This window comes from Salvelinus fontinalis, chromosome 9 (assembly GCF_029448725.1).
Source record: "Salvelinus fontinalis isolate EN_2023a chromosome 9, ASM2944872v1, whole genome shotgun sequence".
NCBI lineage: Eukaryota > Metazoa > Chordata > Actinopteri > Salmoniformes > Salmonidae > Salvelinus > Salvelinus fontinalis.
In genome coordinates this window covers 6,591,116-6,610,815 of record NC_074673.1, presented here as the reverse complement: position 1 = coordinate 6,610,815, position 19,700 = coordinate 6,591,116, and the positions used below count along the sequence as shown (strand labels likewise).

At 44.9% G+C, this 19,700-nt stretch overlaps 1 protein-coding gene across 14 annotated transcripts in view; it reads right to left on the bottom strand.

Moving 5' to 3' along the window:
- Nucleotides 1-19,700, bottom strand: part of LOC129861971 (pleckstrin homology domain-containing family A member 5-like) — a 260,961-nt gene that overhangs the window by 5,949 nt on the left and 235,312 nt on the right. For 11 of the 14 annotated variants that reach the window (XM_055933206.1, XM_055933213.1, XM_055933214.1 and 8 more), the window contains 5 exons: nucleotides 9,854-10,120; nucleotides 9,433-9,594; nucleotides 7,689-7,822; nucleotides 3,522-3,658; nucleotides 397-523 (listed from right to left, as the gene is read on the bottom strand). In XM_055933206.1, coding sequence (XP_055789181.1) covers nucleotides 408-523; nucleotides 3,522-3,658; nucleotides 7,689-7,822; nucleotides 9,433-9,594; nucleotides 9,854-10,120 — 816 coding nt within the window. In that variant the 3' untranslated portion in view covers nucleotides 397-407. The remainder of the gene's footprint in view (nucleotides 1-396; nucleotides 524-3,521; nucleotides 3,659-7,688; nucleotides 7,823-9,432; nucleotides 9,595-9,853; nucleotides 10,121-19,700) is intronic. The other 3 variants (XM_055933207.1, XM_055933216.1, XM_055933212.1) reach the window with 2 other exon arrangements.

Sequence of the window (19,700 nt, the reverse complement as noted above, 5' to 3'; positions counted from 1 at the left end):
AAAAAAGGAGACAGAGAGCGAGGAAGAGAGAGGGAGATGGAGAGAGAACGAGAGAGGAAGAGCAACTGGAAACATTGAGTTTACAGGCCTGAGTTTTCTGTCAAAAATGTAGTGAGCTTGAGACTGAACAGAGAGGAGAGACTGAACAGAGAGGAGAAACTGAACAGAGGAGAGACTGAACAGAGAGGAGAGACTGAACAGAGAGGAGAGACTGAACAGAGAGGAGAGACTGAACAGAGAGGAGAGACTGAACAGAGAGGAGAGACTGAACAGAGAGGAGAGACTGAACAGAGAGGAGAGACTGAACAGAGAGGAGAGACTGAACAGAGGAGAGACTGAACAGAGGAGAGACTGAACAGAGAGGAGTCTCTTACGGGCGTTCCTACACACACTTACTGCTGCTACTACTAGACACAGATGAAGTGGGAGCCATCAGTGAGCTGGGGGGGTGGCTGTGTGTTAGGAGGTGGAGATGAGGAGGGTTGGGGCTCAGGAGGAGGTGAGGAGGATGACAAGTTGCGCACTGCAAACCACACACACACACACACCACGTACATGGTCACACACACACACACACCACGTACAGACACAAGACGTGCACACACACACACCACGTACATGGTCACACACACACACCACGTACAGACACAAGACGTGCACACACACACACACAGCGGAAAAACAAACAAGTTGTTTACATTACTTATTTCATTCTTTAAAAAAATGTAAAATGAGTGGATGACAAAACAAGTAAAGCAAATCAATGAGGTAAATCAAATAAATGTCATGTCATGTTAAGCTTGTGAACAAATCTATGTTCTATCCTGTGGCATAGAACATTAGTTGAAGAAAATATGAAGTCACATAAGCAGCATGAATTGATTGCATATTATGAACCAAAACTGGACAAATTACTAAGCTGTGTTTTTATTCTGCCATCCTGTTCTACGTTGTGTCTGGAGGCCTCGGCAACCAGCTCAAAATCAAATGTCATTGGTCACATACACATATTATTCTACATTGTAGAATCTACATTGTAGAATAATAGTGAAGACATCAAAACTATGAAATAACACATATAGAATCATGTAATCACCAAAAAAGTGTTAAACAAATCTAAATATATGTTATATTTGAGATTCTTCAAAGTAGCCACCCTTTGCCTTGATGACAGCTTTGCACACTCTTGGCATTCTCTCAACCAGCTTCAGGTAGTCACCTGGAATGCGTTTCAATTATTAACAGGTGTGCCTTGTTAAAAGTTAATTTGTGGATTTTCTTTCCTTCTTAATGCGTTTGAGCCAATCAGTTCCGTTGTGACAAGGTAGGGGTGGTATACAGAAGATAGCACTATTTGGTAAAAGACTAAGTCCATATTATGGCAAGAACAGCTCAAATAAGCAAAGAGAAACGACAGTCCATCATTACTTAAAGACATGAAGGTCAGTCAATGCGGAAAATTTCAAGAACTTTTAACGTTTCTTCAAGTGCAGTCGCAAAAACCCATCAAGCGCTATGATGAAACTGGCTCTCATGAGGACCGCCACAGGAAAGGAAGACCCAGAGTTACCTCTGCTGCAGAGGATACGTTCATTAGAGTTACTAGCCTCAGATTGCAGACCAAATAAATGCTTCACAGAGTTCAAGTAACAGACACATCTCAACATCAACTGTTCAGAGGAGACTGTGTGAATCGAATTGCTGCAAAGAAAACACGACTAAAGGACCCAAATAAGAAGAGACTTGCTTGGGGCAAGAAACATGAGCAATGGATATTAGACCGGTGGAAATCTGTCCTTTGGTCTGATGAGTTCAAATTTGAGATTTTTGGTTCTAACCTCTGTGTTTTTGTGAGACGCAGAGTTGATCTCTGCATGTGTGGTTCCCACTGTGAAGCATGGAGGAGGAGGAGTGATGGTGTGGGGGTGCTTTGCTGGTGACACTGTCTGCGATTTTTTTTTTAGAATTTAAGGCACACTTAACCAGCATGGCTACCACAGCATTCTGCAGTGATACACCATCCCATCTGCTTTGCACTTAGTGGGACTATCATTTGTTTTTCAACAGAACAATGAACCACCACACCTCCAGGCTGTGTAAGGGCTATTTGACCAAGAAGGAGAGTGATGGAGTGCTGCATCAGATGACCTGGCCTCCACAATCACCCGACCTCAAACCATTTGAGATGGTTTGGGATGAGTTGGACTGCAGAGTGAAGGAAAAGCAGCCAATAAGTGCTCAGCATATATGGGAACTCCTTCAAGACTGTTGGAAAAGCATTCCAGGCTAAGCTGGTTGAGAGAATGCCAAGAGTGGGCAAAGCTGTCATCAAGGCAAAGGGTGGCTACTTTGAAGAATCTCAAATACATGTATATTTATATATATATATATATGTTGACCCGAATACAGTATATACATATGAAGTGGGTAAAACAGCATGTAAACATTATTAAAGTGACCAGTGATTCCATGTCTATGTACATAGGGCAGCAGCCTCAAAGGAGCATGGTAGAGTTACCGGGTGGTAGCTGGCTAGCGACAATGATTGAGGTTCAGGGCAGGGTGCTGGGCGGAGGATGGCTAGTGGTCAAAGGAGATGTTCTATGTTATCCTGTTCTGTATTGTTATACTGTGTTGCAATAAACTGTATTGTTCTATGTTATCCTGTTCTGTATTGTTATACTGTGTTGTAATAAACTGTATTGTTCTATGTTATCCTGTTCTGTACCGTTATACTGTGTTGTAATAAACTGTATTGTTCTATGTTATCCTGTTCTGTCCTGTTATACTGTGTTGTAATAAACTGTATTGTTCTATGTTATCCTGTTCTGTACCGTTATACTGTGTTGTAATAAACTGTACTGTTCTATGTTATCCTGTTCTGTATTGTTATACTGTGTTGTAATAAACTGTATTGTTCTATGTTATCCTGTTCTGTCCTGTTATACTGTGTTGTAATAAACTGTATTGTTCTATGTTATCCTGTTCTGTACCGTTATACTGTGTTGTAATAAACTGTACTGTTCTATGTTATCCTGTTCTGTATTGTTATACTGTGTTGTAATAAACTGTATTGTTCTATGTTATCCTGTTCTGTCCTGTTATACTGTGTTGTAATAAACTGTATTGTTCTATGTTATCCTGTTCTGTCCTGTTATACTGTGTTGTAATAAACTGTATTGTTCTATGTTATCCTGTTCTGTCCTGTTATACTGTGTTGTAATAAACTGTATTGTTCTATGTTATCCTGTTCTGTCCTGTTATACTGTGTTGTAATAAACTGTATTGTTCTATGTTATCCTGTTCTGTCCTGTTATACTGTGTTGTAATAAACTGTATTGTTCTATGTTATCCTGTTCTGTCCTGTTATACTGTGTTGTAATAAACTGTATTGTTCTATGTTATCCTGTTCTGTATTGTTATACTGTGTTGTAATAAACTGTCCTGTTATACTGTGTTGTAATAAACTGTATTGTTCTTTATGATCCTGTTCTGTACCGTTATACTGTGTTGTACTGTACCTGCCACCAGCTTGCTGCGTTTGGAGGCCTCAGCAGCCAGTTCATACGATATGTTGATCATTTTCTCCTGATCCTGAGCTGTGGCCTCCTCCTCAGCCTCCTTCTCTGGACCAGGAGGAGAGAGAACATTCTGCATACTGGAGAGACAGACAGAGAGAGAGACAGAGAGAGAAACAGAGAGACAGACAGAGAGAGAGACAGAGAGAGAGACAGAGAGAGAGACAGAGACAGAGACAGAGCGAGAGAGAGAGAGAGAGAGCGAGAGAGAGACAGAGAGAGAGAGAGAGAGAGAGAGAGAGAGAGACAGAGCGAGAGAGAGACAGAGAGAGAGAGAGAGAGAGAGAGAGAGAGAGAGAGAGAGAGAGAGAAAGAGAGAGACAGGAGAGACACAGAGAGAGAGAGACAAGAGACACAGAGAGAGAGAGAGAGACACAGGAGAAACACACAGAGCGAGAGAGAGAGAGAGAGAGAGACAGAGCAAGAGAGAGAGATGTTAGGGTTAAGACACACTGTGGCCTCCTCAGCTTCCTCCTCAGGGTTTAGCACATCAGGGGAGAGCACATTCTGCATATTGGAGTGACAGGACACAGAAATATATTGCATTTGCACGAAACACAATTACCCCAGGACAGGAGACAAAAAAAGTATGTTTTATAAATCCAATATCTGACATTTAGAACGTAGAATGTGGCAATTTCACGTAAAGCTCACGGCCATTGGACTCTGGATTAGTGGAAACACATTCTCTGGAGTGATGAATCACGCTTCACCATCTGGGTTTGGCAGATGCCAGGAGAACACTACCTGTCCAAATGCATAGTGCCAACTGTAAAGTTTGGTGGAGGAGGAATAACGGTCTGGGGCTGTTTTTCATGGTTCAGGCCCCTTAGTTCCAGTGAAGGGAAATCTTAACGCTACAACATACAATGACATTCTAGATGATTCTGTGCTTCCAACTTTGTGGCAACAGTTTGGGGAAGTCCCTTTCCTGTTTCAGCATGACAATGCACCTGTACACAAAGCGAGGTTCATACAAAAATGGTTTGTCGAGATCGGTGTGGAAGAACTTGACTGGCCTGCACAGAGCCCTGACCTTAACCCCATTAAACTCCTTTGGGATGAATTGGAACGCCGACTGCGACCCAGGCCTAATCGCCCCAACATCAGTGCCCAACCTCACTAGTGCTCTTGTGGCTGAATAGAAGTAAGTCCCAATGTGCCAACATCCAGTGGAAAGCCTTCCCAGAAGAGTGGAGGCTGTTATAGCAGCAAAGGGGGGGACCAACTCCATATTAATGCCTTCCCAGAAGAGTGGAGGCTGTTATAGCAGCAAAGGGGGGGACCAACTCCATATTAATGCCTTCCCAGAAGAGTGGAGGCTGTTATAGCAGAAAAGGGGGGACCAACTCCATATTAATGCCCATGATTTTGGAATGAGATGTTTCGACGAGCAGGTGTCCACATACTTTTGGTCGTGTAGTGTATCACAAACAATTTTGGGGAAAATCATGATAATTGTAGGCCCTTTTTTTTTTAGACCTTATGATCTGGGAACTGTAAATGACACGGACAACATCTTGGTGCCATTATACACCTTGTAATGTGCTCTGAAATATGGAGTACGTCTACATTCTGATACATATTCAACATGTAACATATTATTAGAATATATATCATAAAACTACTCTTTTTTTTGATGTTGTTCATTTTATGATATATTGTTTGGAACAATATACTCTACAAGTACATCACATTTCCAGTGGTCCCTCTGCCATTTATGAAGGTGTGATTTTGTTTTATGAGCACCACCTACAGTGAATGGGAAAATGGATTCAAAGGGAACTCCCTCTCCTGGTGACTTGCTGAATCCTAAAGGAGGGCTGTGATTGGTTATTTGTATGTATAAAATGGGTCATATCATTAAAAGTACCAGAAATGTGACCTGTTTGAAGATGGTTAGAAAGAATATGTCTATGAAAAAAACAAAGTTAAATTAAAAAGGGGTGTTTTGAGATATTAAAAATATATTAACGTTGAAAAAATTAATGTAATAAATTATATTTTAGAATCTAGACATACTCCATCATTAGGCAAGTCAGTTAAGAACAAATTCTTATTTACAATGACAGCCTACTGTTAAGTTCATGTTTTAAGTATCCCTATATTTCTGTTATTACGGGGCTATGACTCAGTCTGGAGTGCGCCTGCGCGGGAAGTCTTGATGTTGATGGACCTAGCCTTGAGTGTAATGGCTACCTTGTAGTGTGTTCAGACAGTATAGTAAACTTTGTTAAACTGGAACCTTGTCGTTGTGTCATTTCAAATGAACACCTACTAGGGAACAGTGCCTTGTTCAGGGGCAGAACGACAGATTTTTACCTTGTCAGCTCGGGGATTTGATCCAGCAACCTTTCGGTAACTGGCCCAATGCTCTAACCACTAGGCTACCCGCCACCCGAAATATATATTGTCAGGATCATGTACAGTTCCCAAATCATAGCGTCTTACGGGAGGCATGTATCGGGCTAAAAAGGGCCTAAAATGGACACTTTCATCATGATTTTCTCAAAAATGGTTTGTGATACAGATGTAAAAATCACGTTGAAACATCCTTCCTCCCAGTGAAGAACCTATGTGAGAATTGACAGAACAATCGGAGATATCAAAAATATTTTCTGCTCCTGCTGTTGTGGAATAACCCCATAGACGGGGAAGTAACATGAGCGGATCAGAGGAGGCTGGTGGGAGGAGATATAGGAGGACAGGCTCATTGTAATGGCTGGAATGGAGCCAAACATTCCATAAGTATGTTGTGTTTGATACCGTTCCATTTATTCCATTAAATCCATTACAATGAGCCCGTCCTCCTATAGCTCCTTCCACCAGCCACCACTGGCACTGATCTGAACGGAAAGAGCAAGAAGAAAGCATGTGTTGTTGGGACAGCTGGATCCGGAGGGGACACTGGTGACATGTCCAGCTGGTAAATACCAACCCTGTCCAGCTGGTAAATACCAAACCTGTCCAGCTGATAAATACCAACCCTGACCAGCTGGTAAATACCAACCCTGTCCAGCTGATAAATACCAACCCTGACCAGCTGGTAAATACCAACCCTGTCCAGCTGATAAATACCAACCCTGACCAGCTGGTAAATACCAACCCTGTCCAGCTGGTCAATACCAACCCTGTCCAGCTGGTAAATACCAACCCTGACCAGCTGGTAAATACCAACCCTGTCCAGCTGGTCAACACCAACCCTGTCCAGCTGGTAAATACCAACCCTGACCAGCTGGTAAATACCAACCCTGTCCAGCTGGTAAATACCAACCCTGTCCAGCTGGTAAATACCAACCCTGTCCAGCTGGTCAATACCAACCCTGTCCAGCTGGTCAATACCAACCCTGTCCAGCTGGTCAATACCAACCCTGTCTAGCTGGTCAATACCAACCCTGTCCAGCTGGTCAATACCAACCCTGTCCAGCTGGTCAACACCAACCCTATCCAGCTGGTAAATACCAACCCTGTCCAGCTGGTCAATACCAACCCTGTCCAGCTGGTCAACACCAACCCTGTCCAGCTGGTAAATACCAACCCTGACCAGCTGGTCAATACCAACCCTGTCCAGCTGGTCAATACCAACCCTGTCCAGCTGGTAAATACCAACCCTGTCCAGCTGGTCAATACCAACCCTGTCCAGCTGGTCAACACCAACCCTGTCCAGCTGGAATTAATGACATTTCAGACAGATTTAGAAAAGAACAGAAAGACACACAGACTTCCGTGTTTCTATTTTTTTTTTTTTTTCTAAAAATAAATGAAGGGCAAGTATTATTGTACTTGCAGTTTGATAGAGGTTGTGATTGGATGATGTGTGTGTGAGAGTGTGTGTGTGTGTGTGTGTGAGTGTGTGTGTGTGTGTGTGTGAGTGTGTGTGTGTGTGTGTGTGTGTGAGTGTGTGTGTGTGTGTGTGAGTGTGTGTGTGAGTGTGTGTGTGTGTGAGTGTGTGTGTGTGTGTGAGTGTGTGTGTGAGTGTGTGTGTGAGTGTGTGTGTGAGTGTGTGTGTGTGTGTGTGTGTGTGTGTGTGTGTGTGTGTGTGTGTGTGTGTGTGTGTGTGTGTGTGTGTGTGTGTGTGTGTGTGTGTGTGTGTCTGTGAGTGTTAGCTACCTGTTTTTGGCGATGAGGGCTTTGATGCGGTCCACTTTCTTTTGTTTGTCAGCCTCCTGCACTGGACTGAGAGCCTCCTCTGGATCTGACTCCACATAACGCTCTGGAATCAAGACCTTCTCAGGGACTGACAGCTAGAGAGAGAAGGAGAGGGAGAGGAGAAGAGGGAGGGAGAGAGAGAGGAGTGGAAAGAGATGGATTAGTATCAGGGCTGAGGACTGAGAGCCTCCTCTGGATCTGACTCTCAGGGACTGACAGCTAGAGAGAGAGATTAAGATAAAATCCATATTATATCAGCAGTTGTCAGAGTGCTAACAGTAACTTAACCTAGATCCCTAAGAACAGGAAGAAGCACACTGGCCAGGAAAACTCCTCAGAGGGAAGAAACCTAGAGAGGAACCAGGCTCAGAGGGAAGAAACCTAGAGAGGAACCAGGCTCAGAGGGAAGAAACCTAGAGAGGAACCAGGCTCAGAGGGAAGAAACCTAGAGAGGAACCAGGCTCAGAGGGAAGAAACCTAGAGAGGAACTAGGTTCAGAGGGTAGAAACCTAGAGAGGAACCAGGCTCAGAGGGAAGAAACCTAGAGAGGAACCAGGCTCAGAGGGAAGAAACCTAGAGAGGAACCAGGCTCAGAGGGAAGAAACCTAGAGAGGAACCAGGCTCAGAGGGAAGAAACCTAGAGAGGAACCAGGCTCAGAGGGAAGAAACCTAGAGAGGAACCAGGCTCAGAGGGAAGAAACCTAGAGAGGAACCAGGCTCAGAGGGAAGAAACCTAGAGAGGAACCAGGCTCAGAGGGAAGAAACCTAGAGAGGAACCAGGCTCAGAGGGAAGAAACCTAGAGAGGAACCAGGCTCAGAGGGAAGAAACCTAGAGAGGAACCAGGCTCAAAGGGAAGAAACCTAGAGAGGAACCAGGTTCAGAGGGAAGAAACCTAGAGAGGAACCAGGCTCAGAGGGAAGAAACCTAGAGAGGAACCAGGCTCAGAGGGAAGAAACCTAGAGAGGAACCAGGCTCAGAGGGAAGAAACCTAGAGAGGAACCAGGTTCAGAGGGAAGAAACCTAGAGAGGAACCAGGCTCAGAGGGAAGAAACCTAGAGAGGAACCAGGCTCAGAGGGAAGAAACCTAGAGCGGAACCAGGCTCAGAGGGAAGAAACCTAGAGAGGAACCAGGTTCAGAGGGAAGAAACCTAGAGAGGAACCAGGCTCAGAGGGAAGAAACCTAGAGAGGAACCAGGCTCAGAGGGAAGAAACCTAGAGCGGAACCAGGCTCAGAGGGAAGAAACCTAGAGAGGAACCAGGCTCAGAGGGAAGAAACCTAGAGAGGAACCAGGCTCAGAGGGAAGAAACCTAGAGAGGAACCAGGCTCAGAGGGAAGAAACCTAGAGAGGAACCAGGCTCAGAGGGAAGAAACCTAGAGAGGAACCAGGCTCAGAGGGAAGAAACCTAGAGAGGAACCAGGTTCAGAGGGAAGAAACCTAGAGAGGAACCAGGCTCAGAGGGAAGAAACCTAGAGAGGAACCAGGCTCAGAGGGAAGAAACCTAGAGAGGAACCAGGCTCAGAGGGAAGAAACCTAGAGAGGAACCAGGTTCAGAGGGAAGAAACCTAGAGAGGAACCAGGCTCAGAGGGAAGAAACCTAGAGAGGAACCAGGCTCAGAGGGAAGAAACCTAGAGCGGAACCAGGCTCAGAGGGAAGAAACCTAGAGAGGAACCAGGCTCAGAAGGGAAGCTCATCCATACATACCTGTCTGTCCATGTTGTAGTGGTCAGTGTGTGTGGCCTCTTTAAGGCGTGCTATCTCCTCGGCCGGCGTCTCCTGCTCTCTGACCACTTCCTGTTCTCTGAGTGACGCCTCCAACTCCAGGATGTCACTGCTCATCCCCTCGCCACGCGGACGACGGTTCTGCTGGAACACAACCAACACCTTATCTCCATGAACGGAGCCCTGGTGTGTGAACTTACATGTGTCTGTTCTGAGATCTGGCACCGCAGGGTTGGGGGTCGATTAAAATGGTTTCAATCAGCAGCTTCAAATAGATTTGGAATTTACTGTACATCCGACTTGAACTGTATTTAAAATGATATTGTTTCCAATATCCTGCAGCACTGTACCTGTGGTGCGTGTACCCAAATACCTATATATCGGTGGCTCTGTGTGTACCTACCTGCATGCTGCGGAAGGGGTTCTCCTTGGTGAACGAAGGGCTACGTGACGGTGTTGATGTGGTACTGTGGCTGTGTGTGGTGTAGTCCTGCGGGCTGTTGCAGCTACTTCCTGCCAGGATGTGAAGCCCCTTCTTCTTCTCTCTTAGCGCCCCCTGTTGGTGTCTCCTGATCCTCTCCAGCTGCTCCTCTACACTCATCCTGGATCTGCCACTGTCCTTCTCCACAGCCCCACCAGACAGCTGCTCCACTGCACTATGGGGTCGCTCCTATAGGAGGGAAAGAGAGAGGGAGGAAGGGACATGGTTAGAGAGAGTCACAGTACACTCATCCTGGATCTGCCACTGTCCTTCTCCACAGCCCCACCAGACAGCTGCTCTACTGCACTATGGGGGGAATAGAGAGAATTGCTCACAGTAGGACACAGCATAGCACATGGTGCACACACACCCACACACACCCACCCACACCCACACACACACACACACACACACACACACACAAACACAGGGATGATGCTAACGCCTGTTATCTCCTGCGGTAAGAAATGACTGATGATGTCAACTCTGAGAAGTTCACTCTCTCCCTCTCAGGTCTGTTCCGTGCTAGAGGGGTTGGGGCCTGCAGGAACTGAGCTGGACAACGTTGCTGTATCGTGTGTCCTGGACCGGGTCCTGGCCCTGAGGAGCGGGCCCAACGGCCTGCTGTCAGAACCACTCACTGGATCTCCTCTCTGCTCAACTGAGACAGACTGAGACAGACTCCTAGCTCCTATCACTGCAGGATATGTAGCTGAAATAGACCGCAACCTACAGGGACCGGTGACTGAGTGTGTGTGTGTGTGTGTGTGTGTGTGTGTGTGTGTGTGTGTGTGTGTGTGTGTGTGTGTGTGTGTGTGCTGTTGGGGAGCAGCTCAAGTTTATGAGGTATGCACACACACACACACACACACACACGCACACGCACACACACACGCACACGCACACAGGAAACGTGGGCACAGACAGAAGTCAGCCACACCCTGTCATCCATAACTAGCCTAATAACATGGTGAGTAAATTTAACTGGGGGGCTTTGGTACTTACAAATGTATATAAATCAAGGTTTTCTAAATTTAATTCCAGCCCTGTAGGAGAGCATGAGTCACAGTCCCACCCTAGACACAGTGTGTGTGTGTGTGTGTGTGTGTGTGTGTGTGTGTGTGTGTGTGTGTGTGTGTGTGTGTGTGTGTGTGTGTGTGTGTGTGTGTGTGTGTGTGTGTGTGTGTGTGTGTGTGACTGTGTGTGTGTGTGTGTGTGTGTGTGTGTGTGTGTGTGTGTGTGTGTGTGTGTGTGTGTGTGTGTGTGTGTGTGTGTGTGTGTGTGTGTGTGTGTCCGTGACAATAGGATCTAGGCCTTCAGAGGGACCAGACATCTTCCAATGCATTGTATCAAACTCTAAAACACAACAGTAACAGAAAACACAGCATCACTTAATGCGCCTGACATTATAGCTTCTGTAGTCGGACATTATACCTTCTGTAGTCGGACATTATACCTTCTGTAGTCGGACATTATACCTTCTGTAGTCGGACATTATACCTTCTGTAGTCGGACATTATACCTTCTGTAGTCGGACATTATACCTTCTGTAGTCGGACATTATACCTTCTGTAGTCGGACATTATACCTTCTGTAGTCGGACATTATACCTTCTGTAGTCGGACATTATACCTTCTGTAGTCGGACATTATACCTTCTGTAGTCGGACATTATACCTTCTGTAGTCGGACATTATACCTTCTGTAGTCGGACATTATACCTTCTGTAGTCGGACATTACACCTTCTGTAGTCGGACATTACACCTTCTGTAGTCGGACATTACACCTTCTGTAGTCGGACATTACACCTTCTGTAGTCGGACATTACACCTTCTGTAGTCGGACATTATACCTTTTGTAGTCGGACATTATACCTTCTGTAGTCGGACATTATACCTTTTGTAGTCGGACATTATACCTTTTGTAGTCGGACATTATACCTTCTGTAGTCGGACATTATACCTTCTGTAGTCGGACATTATACCTTCTGTAGTCGGACATTATACCTTCTGTAGTCGGACATTATACCTTCTGTAGTCGGACATTATACCTTCTGTAGTCGGACATTATACCTTCTGTAGTCGGACATTATACCTTCTGTAGTCGGACATTATACCTTCTGTAGTCGGACATTATACCTTCTGTAGTCGGACATTATACCTTCTGTAGTCGGACATTATACCTTCTGTAGTCGGACATTATACCTTCTGTAGTCGGACATTATACCTTCTGTAGTCGGACATTACACCTTCTGTAGTCGGACATTACACCTTCTGTAGTCGGACATTATACCTTCTGTAGTCGGACATTATACCTTTTGTAGTCGGACATTATACCTTCTGTAGTCGGACATTATACCTTTTGTAGTCGGACATTATACCTTCTGTAGTCGGACATTATACCTTCTGTAGTCGGACATTATACCTTCTGTAGTCGGACATTATACCTTCTGTAGTCGGACATTATACCTTCTGTAGTCGGACATTATACCTTCTGTAGTCGGACATTATACCTTCTGTAGTCGGACATTATACCTTCTGTAGTCGGACATTATACCTTCTGTAGTCGGACATTATACCTTCTGTAGTCGGACATTATACCTTCTGTAGTCGGACATTATACCTTCTGTAGTCGGACATTATACCTTTTGTAGTCGGACATTATACCTTCTGTAGTCGGACATTATACCTTCTGTAGTCGGACATTATACCTTCTGTAGTCGGACATTATACCTTCTGTAGTCGGACATTATACCTTCTGTAGTCGGACATTATACCTTCTGTAGTCGGACATTATACCTTCTGTAGTCGGACATTATACCTTCTGTAGTCGGACATTATACCTTCTGTAGTCGGACCACTGTAGTTGTAGTGAAGGAGGAACAATGCTTTTTGATGACATTATGAATGAATCAAACAGGCCTGGTCACGCATTGGGCTGCCGCACACACAGAGACACACACACAGAGACACACACACAGAGACTAACACACAGAGACACACACAGAGACACACACAGACACACACAGAGACACACACAGAGATACACACAGAGACACACACAGAGACACACACATAGACACACACAGAGACACACACATAGACACACACAGAGACACACACAGAGACACACACAGAGACACACAGAGACACACACAGAGACACACACAGACATACACACAGAGATACACAGACACACACAGAGACACACAGAGACACACAGACACACACAGAGACACACACAGAGACACACACAGAGACACACAGAGACACAGAGACACACAGAGACACACAGAGACACACAGAGACACACACAGAGACACACACAGAGACACACACAGAGACACACAGAGACACAGAGACACACACAGAGACACAGAGACACAGAGACACACACAGAGACACAGAGACAGAACCGGCAGGGACACAACATCATAGGTCGCAGGACAGCCCCGTATTTTGTCCCTTTGTCCCGCAACAAAACAATGTCCCGCATTTTATCAACAAATTCAAGCACCACTAATTTAGACACAGGAGTTGATTTGTCCTTTATCTCAGTCAGACATTCCAACCTGGTTTGTTCCAACCTGGTTTGTTCCAACCTGGTTTGTTCCAACCTGGTTTGTTCCAACCTGGTTTGTTCCAACCTGGTTTGTTTCAACCTGGTTTGTTCCAACCTGGCTCTTGCAGTCACGTTGTGCTTCTGACTATATACAGTATATTCCATCAGCATGTAGTAGTCCAGTGGTGATGTTCAACACTTCTCCAATCGTTGTTAAGATGTGATAAGACGTAGGCCAATGTCATGGGCCCAGTGTTGAAGTTGAGCCCCTGCCAGTTCAGCATCTCCACCTCCACTAGCAAGTAGGCCACCTAGCGACTCGGCGGGAGAGGGGGAACGGGGAGCCGGGGAAACAGTGCATCCACCAAAACGGAGGCTCAGTTCAAGAACAACCAAACATATAACCCCTTGGTTTGTCATGCAGAATTCAAAAGCTGGGTTGTACAACAACAAGCCAAAAGGTAGGAAGGTTGGTTGTAGAAAAGACTAGATGGATTTTAAACAGTGGAATCTTCTGTAATATCCTCCACCCCCCCGATGGCAAAACGACATTAAAGAGCCATCAGGAAAAAAAAGGGTTTTAAACATGCCTGAACCAAGACGTATTTAGTGGCAGCAAGCCTTGTAGACAAGACTAAAGAGGACACCCAGGTCAACATAGACACGTTTAGTGGCAGCAAGCCTTGTAGACAAGACTAAAGAGGACACCCAGGTCAACATAGACACGTTTAGTGGCAGCAAGCCTTGTAGACAAGACTAAAGAGGACACCCAGGTCAACATAGACACGTTTAGTGGCAGCAAGCCTTGTAGACAAGACTAAAGAGGACACCCAGGTCAACATAGACACGTTTAGTGGCAGCAAGCCTTGTAGACAAGACTAAAGAGGACACCCAGGTCAACATAGACACGTTTAGTGGCAGCAAGCCTTGTAGACAAGACTAAAGAGGACACCCAGGTCAACATAGACACGTTTAGTGGCAGCAAGCCTTGTAGACAAGACTAAAGAGGACACCCAGGTTAACATAGACACGACAACCAGAGTCTTCAGAACAGCCTTAGAGGGAGGTTAAACGTCACAGCCACAGGCCTTGAGCAAGAAACTGATTGCCAGGAGTTAAACGGACTTGACATGGGGAGAGGCATTGTGGGAAGTGTAGAAAACCCCTTTTTTCCTTTACAAACTTGTTCTGTGAAGTTAATTTGAATATGCACCTCATATTATATATTCTCACGTGTTCTGCTCTAAACTACATTGACTTGTTTTATTTGAAGCAATACTCCGATATTGTCATATTTGTTCAACTGCTACATGGATGTCTCTAAAAATTAGGCTATAAGAAATTCAGACTTGTTTAAGCCCCACAGCTACATTAGAGTATGTGAGCATGTAGGCCGTAATACGTACGTCTAAAATGCCTTGAATTAATCAGCGCCTTGGAGAGTGTTGTCCATTTCACCACAATAGATAGTATACTACTAGGAGACATTTCACCACCATAGATAGTATACTACTAGGAGACATTTCACCACCATAGATAGTATACTACTAGGAGACATTTCACCACCATAGATAGTATACTACTAGGAGACATTTCACCATCATAGATAGTATACTACTAGGAGACATTTCACCACCATAGATAGTATACTACTAGGAGACATTTCACCACCATATATAGTATACTACTAGGAGACATTTCACCATCATAGATAGTATACTACTAGGAGACATTTCACCATCATAGATAGTATACTACTAGGAGACATTTCACCATCATAGATAGTATACTACTAGGAGACATTTCACCATCATAGATAGTATACTACTAGGAGACATTTCACCACCATAGATAGTATACTACTAGGAGACATTTCACCACCATAGATAGTATACTACTAGGAGACATTTCACCACCATAGATAGTATACTACTAGGAGACATTTCACCACCATAGATAGTATACTACTAGGAGACATTTCACCACCATAGATAGTATACTACTAGGAGACATTTCACCACCATAGATAGTATACTACTAGGAGACATGTCACCACAATAGATAGTATACTACTAGGAGACATTTAAACCATCATAGATAGTATACTACTAGGAGACATTTCACCACCATAGATAGTATACTACTAGGAGACATTTCACCACCATAGATAGTATACTACTAGGAGACATGTCACCACAATAGATAGTATACTACTAGGAGACATTTCACCACCATAGATAGTATACTACTAGGAGACATTTAAACCATCATAGATAGTATACTACTAGGAGACATTTCACCATCATAGATAGTATACTACTAGGAGACATTTCACCACCATAGATAGTATACTACTAGGAGACATTTCACCACCATAGATAGTATACTACTAGGAGACATTTCACCACCATAGATAGTATACTACTAGGAGACATTTCACCACCATAGATAGTATACTACTAGGAGACATTTCACCACCATAGATAGTATACTACTAGGAGACATTTCACCACCATATATAGTATACTACTAGGAGACATTTCACCATCATAGATAGTATACTACTAGGAGACATTTCACCACCATAGATAGTATACTACTAGGAGACATTTCACCATCATAGATAGTATACTACTAGGAGACATTTCACCACCATAGATAGTATACTACTAGGAGACATTTCACCACCATAGATAGTATACTACTAGGAGACATTTCACCACCATAGATAGTATACTACTAGGAGACATTTCACCACCATATATAGTATACTACTAGGAGACATTTCACCATCATAGATAGTATACTACTAGGAGACATTTCACCACCATATATAGTATACTACTAGGAGACATTTCACCATCATAGATAGTATACTACTAGGAGACATTTCACCACCATATATAGTATACTACTAGGAGTCATTTCACCACCATATATAGTATACTACTAGGAGACATTTCACCACCATAGATAGTATACTACTAGGAGACATTTCACCACCATAGATAGTATACTACTAGGAGACATTTCACCACCATAGATAGTATACTACTAGGAGACATTTCACCACCATAGATAGTATACTACTAGGAGACATTTCACCACCATAGATAGTATACTACTAGGAGACATTTCACCACCATAGATAGTATACTACTAGGAGACATTTCACCACCATAGATAGTATACTACTAGGAGACATTTCACCACCATAGATAGTATACTACTAGGAGACATTTCACCACCATAGATAGTGTACTACTAGGAGACATGTCACCACCATAGATAGTATACTACTAGGAGACATTTCACCACCATAGATAGTATACTACTAGGAGACATGTCACCACAATAGATAGTATACTACTAGGAGACATGTCACCACCATAGATAGTATACTACTAGGAGACATGTCACCACCATAGATAGTATACTACTAGGAGACATGTCACCACCATAGATAGTATACTACTAGGAGACATTTCACCATCATAGATAGTATACTACTAGGAGACATGTCACCACCATAGATAGTATACTACTAGGAGACATTTCACCACCATAGATAGTATACTACTAGGAGACATGTCACCACCATAGATAGTATACTATTAGGAGACATTTCACCACCATAGATAGTATACTACTAGGAGACATTTCACCACCATAGATAGTATACTACTAGGAGACAGCTGCAGTTTAACCAGGTCTTTCCTTGCAGCACTGAACCACACAACTGTTGTCACACATTTAGGTATTTTAAAATGTGTTCAACCTAAACAGAAAGCATGAGAGACTGTTTACACACCATATCGTAGCCAACACCACTATCACCAAAAGGCGACAACAACAGTGTCATATGAAAGGTGACAGGCTCATGGTGCTGAAAGGGCAGCAACCGTAATACCTGTCCTCTCCATGACGCAGGAGGAGAGGTCGTTGAGGTCAAACACATAGACACTCCCTGACCCAGGAGGAGAGATCGTTTAGGTCAAACACATAGACACTCCCTGACGCAGGAGGAGAGATCGTTTAGGTCAAACACATAGACACTCCCGGACGCAGGAGGAGAGATCGTTTAGGTCAAACACATAGACACTCCCTGACCCAGGAGGAGAGATCGTTTAGGTCAAACACATAAACACTCCCGGACGCAGGAGGAGAGATCGTTTAGGTCAAACACATAGACACTCCCTGACGCAGGAGGAGAGATCGTTTAGGCCAAACACATAGACACTCCCTGACGCAGGAGGAGAGGTCGTTTAGGTCAAACACATAGACACTCCCTGACGCAGGAGGACAGGTCGTTGAGGTCAAACACATAGACACTCCCTGACGCAGGAGGACAGATCGTTTAGGTCAAACACATAGACACTCCCTGACGCAGGAGGACAGGTCGTTTAGGTCAAACACATAGACACTCCCTGACGCAGGAGGACAGGTCGTTTAGGTCAAACACATAGACACTCCCGGACGCAGGAGGACAGGCCGTTGAGGTCAAACACATAGACACTCCCTGACGCAGGAGGAGAGATCGTTTAGGTCAAACACATAGACACTCCCTGACGCAGGAGGACAGGTAGTTTAGGTCAAACACATAGACACTCCCTGACGCAGGAGGACAGGCCGTTGAGGTCAAACACATAGACACTCCCTGACGCAGGAGGAGAGATCGTTTAGGTCAAACACATAGACACTCCCTGACGCAGGAGGAGAGATCGTTTAGGTCAAACACATAGACACTCCCTGACGCAGGAGGAGAGGTCGTTGAGGTCAAACACATAGACACTCCCTGACGCAGGAGGACAGGCCGTTGAGGTCAAACACATAGACACTCCCGGACGCAGGAGGAGAGATCGTTTAGGTCAAACACATAGACACTCCCGGACGCAGGAGGAGAGGTCGTTTAGGTCAAACACATAGACACTCCCTGACGCAGGAGGACAGGCCGTTGAGGTCAAACACATAGACACTCCCTGACGCAGGAGGACAGGTCGTTTAGGTCAAACACATAGACACTCCCTGACGCAGGAGGACAGGCCGTTGAGGTCAAACACATAGACACTCCCTGACGCAGGAGGACAGGTCGTTGAGGTCAAACACATAGACACTCCCTGACGCAGGAGGAGAGATCGTTTAGGTCAAACACATAGACACTCCCTGACGCAGGAGGACAGGTCGTTTAGGTCAAACACATAGACACTCCCTGACGCAGGAGGAGAGGTCGTTGAGGTCAAACACATAGACACTCCCTGACGCAGGAGGACAGGTCGTTTAGGTCAAACACATAGACACTCCCTGACGCAGGAGGACAGGCCGTTGAGGTCAAACACATAGACACTCCCTGACGCAGGAGGACAGGCCGTTGAGGTCAAACACATAGACACTCCCGGACGCAGGAGGAGAGGTCGTTTAGGTCAAACACATAGACACTCCCTGACGCAGGAGGAGAGGTCGTTGAGGTCAAACACATAGACACTCCCGGACGCAGGAGGAGAGGTCGTTTAGGTCAAACACATAGACACTCCCTGACGCAGGAGGAGAGATCGTTTAGGTCAAACACATAGACACTCCCTGACGCAGGAGGACAGGTCGTTGAGGTCAAACACATAGACACTCCCTGACGCAGGGGGAGAGATCGTTTAGGTCAAACACATAGACACTCCCTGACGCAGGAGGAGAGGTCGTTGAGGTCAAACACATAGACACTCCCTGACGCAGGAGGAGAGATCGTTTAGGTCAAACACATAGACACTCCCTGACGCAGGAGGAGAGATCGTTTAGGTCAAACACATAGACACTCCCTGACGCAGGAGGACAGGTCGTTGAGGTCAAACACATAGACACTCCCTGACGCAGGAGGAGAGATCGTTGAGGTCAAACACATAGACAGGCGACAGCAGACACACAGCATCAAATAGTGATTATTTTCTCTTGCGTCTTCTTCTTCCGGGTTAGCCCGGGGGTCGGCCGTCATTGTAAATAAGAATTTGTTCTTAACTGACTTGCCTAGTTAAAAACAAAGGTTCAATTTACAAATATAATTAAAATGTGTGCTACTGTATTGGCTGTTTAACAGCCTGTTATTCTGTATTATGAATTCATTACCTCTTGTACTCTCAGGAGTGTAGTAGTTTCCATTGCGGTTCTCTACAATCACCCGTTAACCAATTCCACTTAGCCTTTGGATATACTGGGGCGGCAG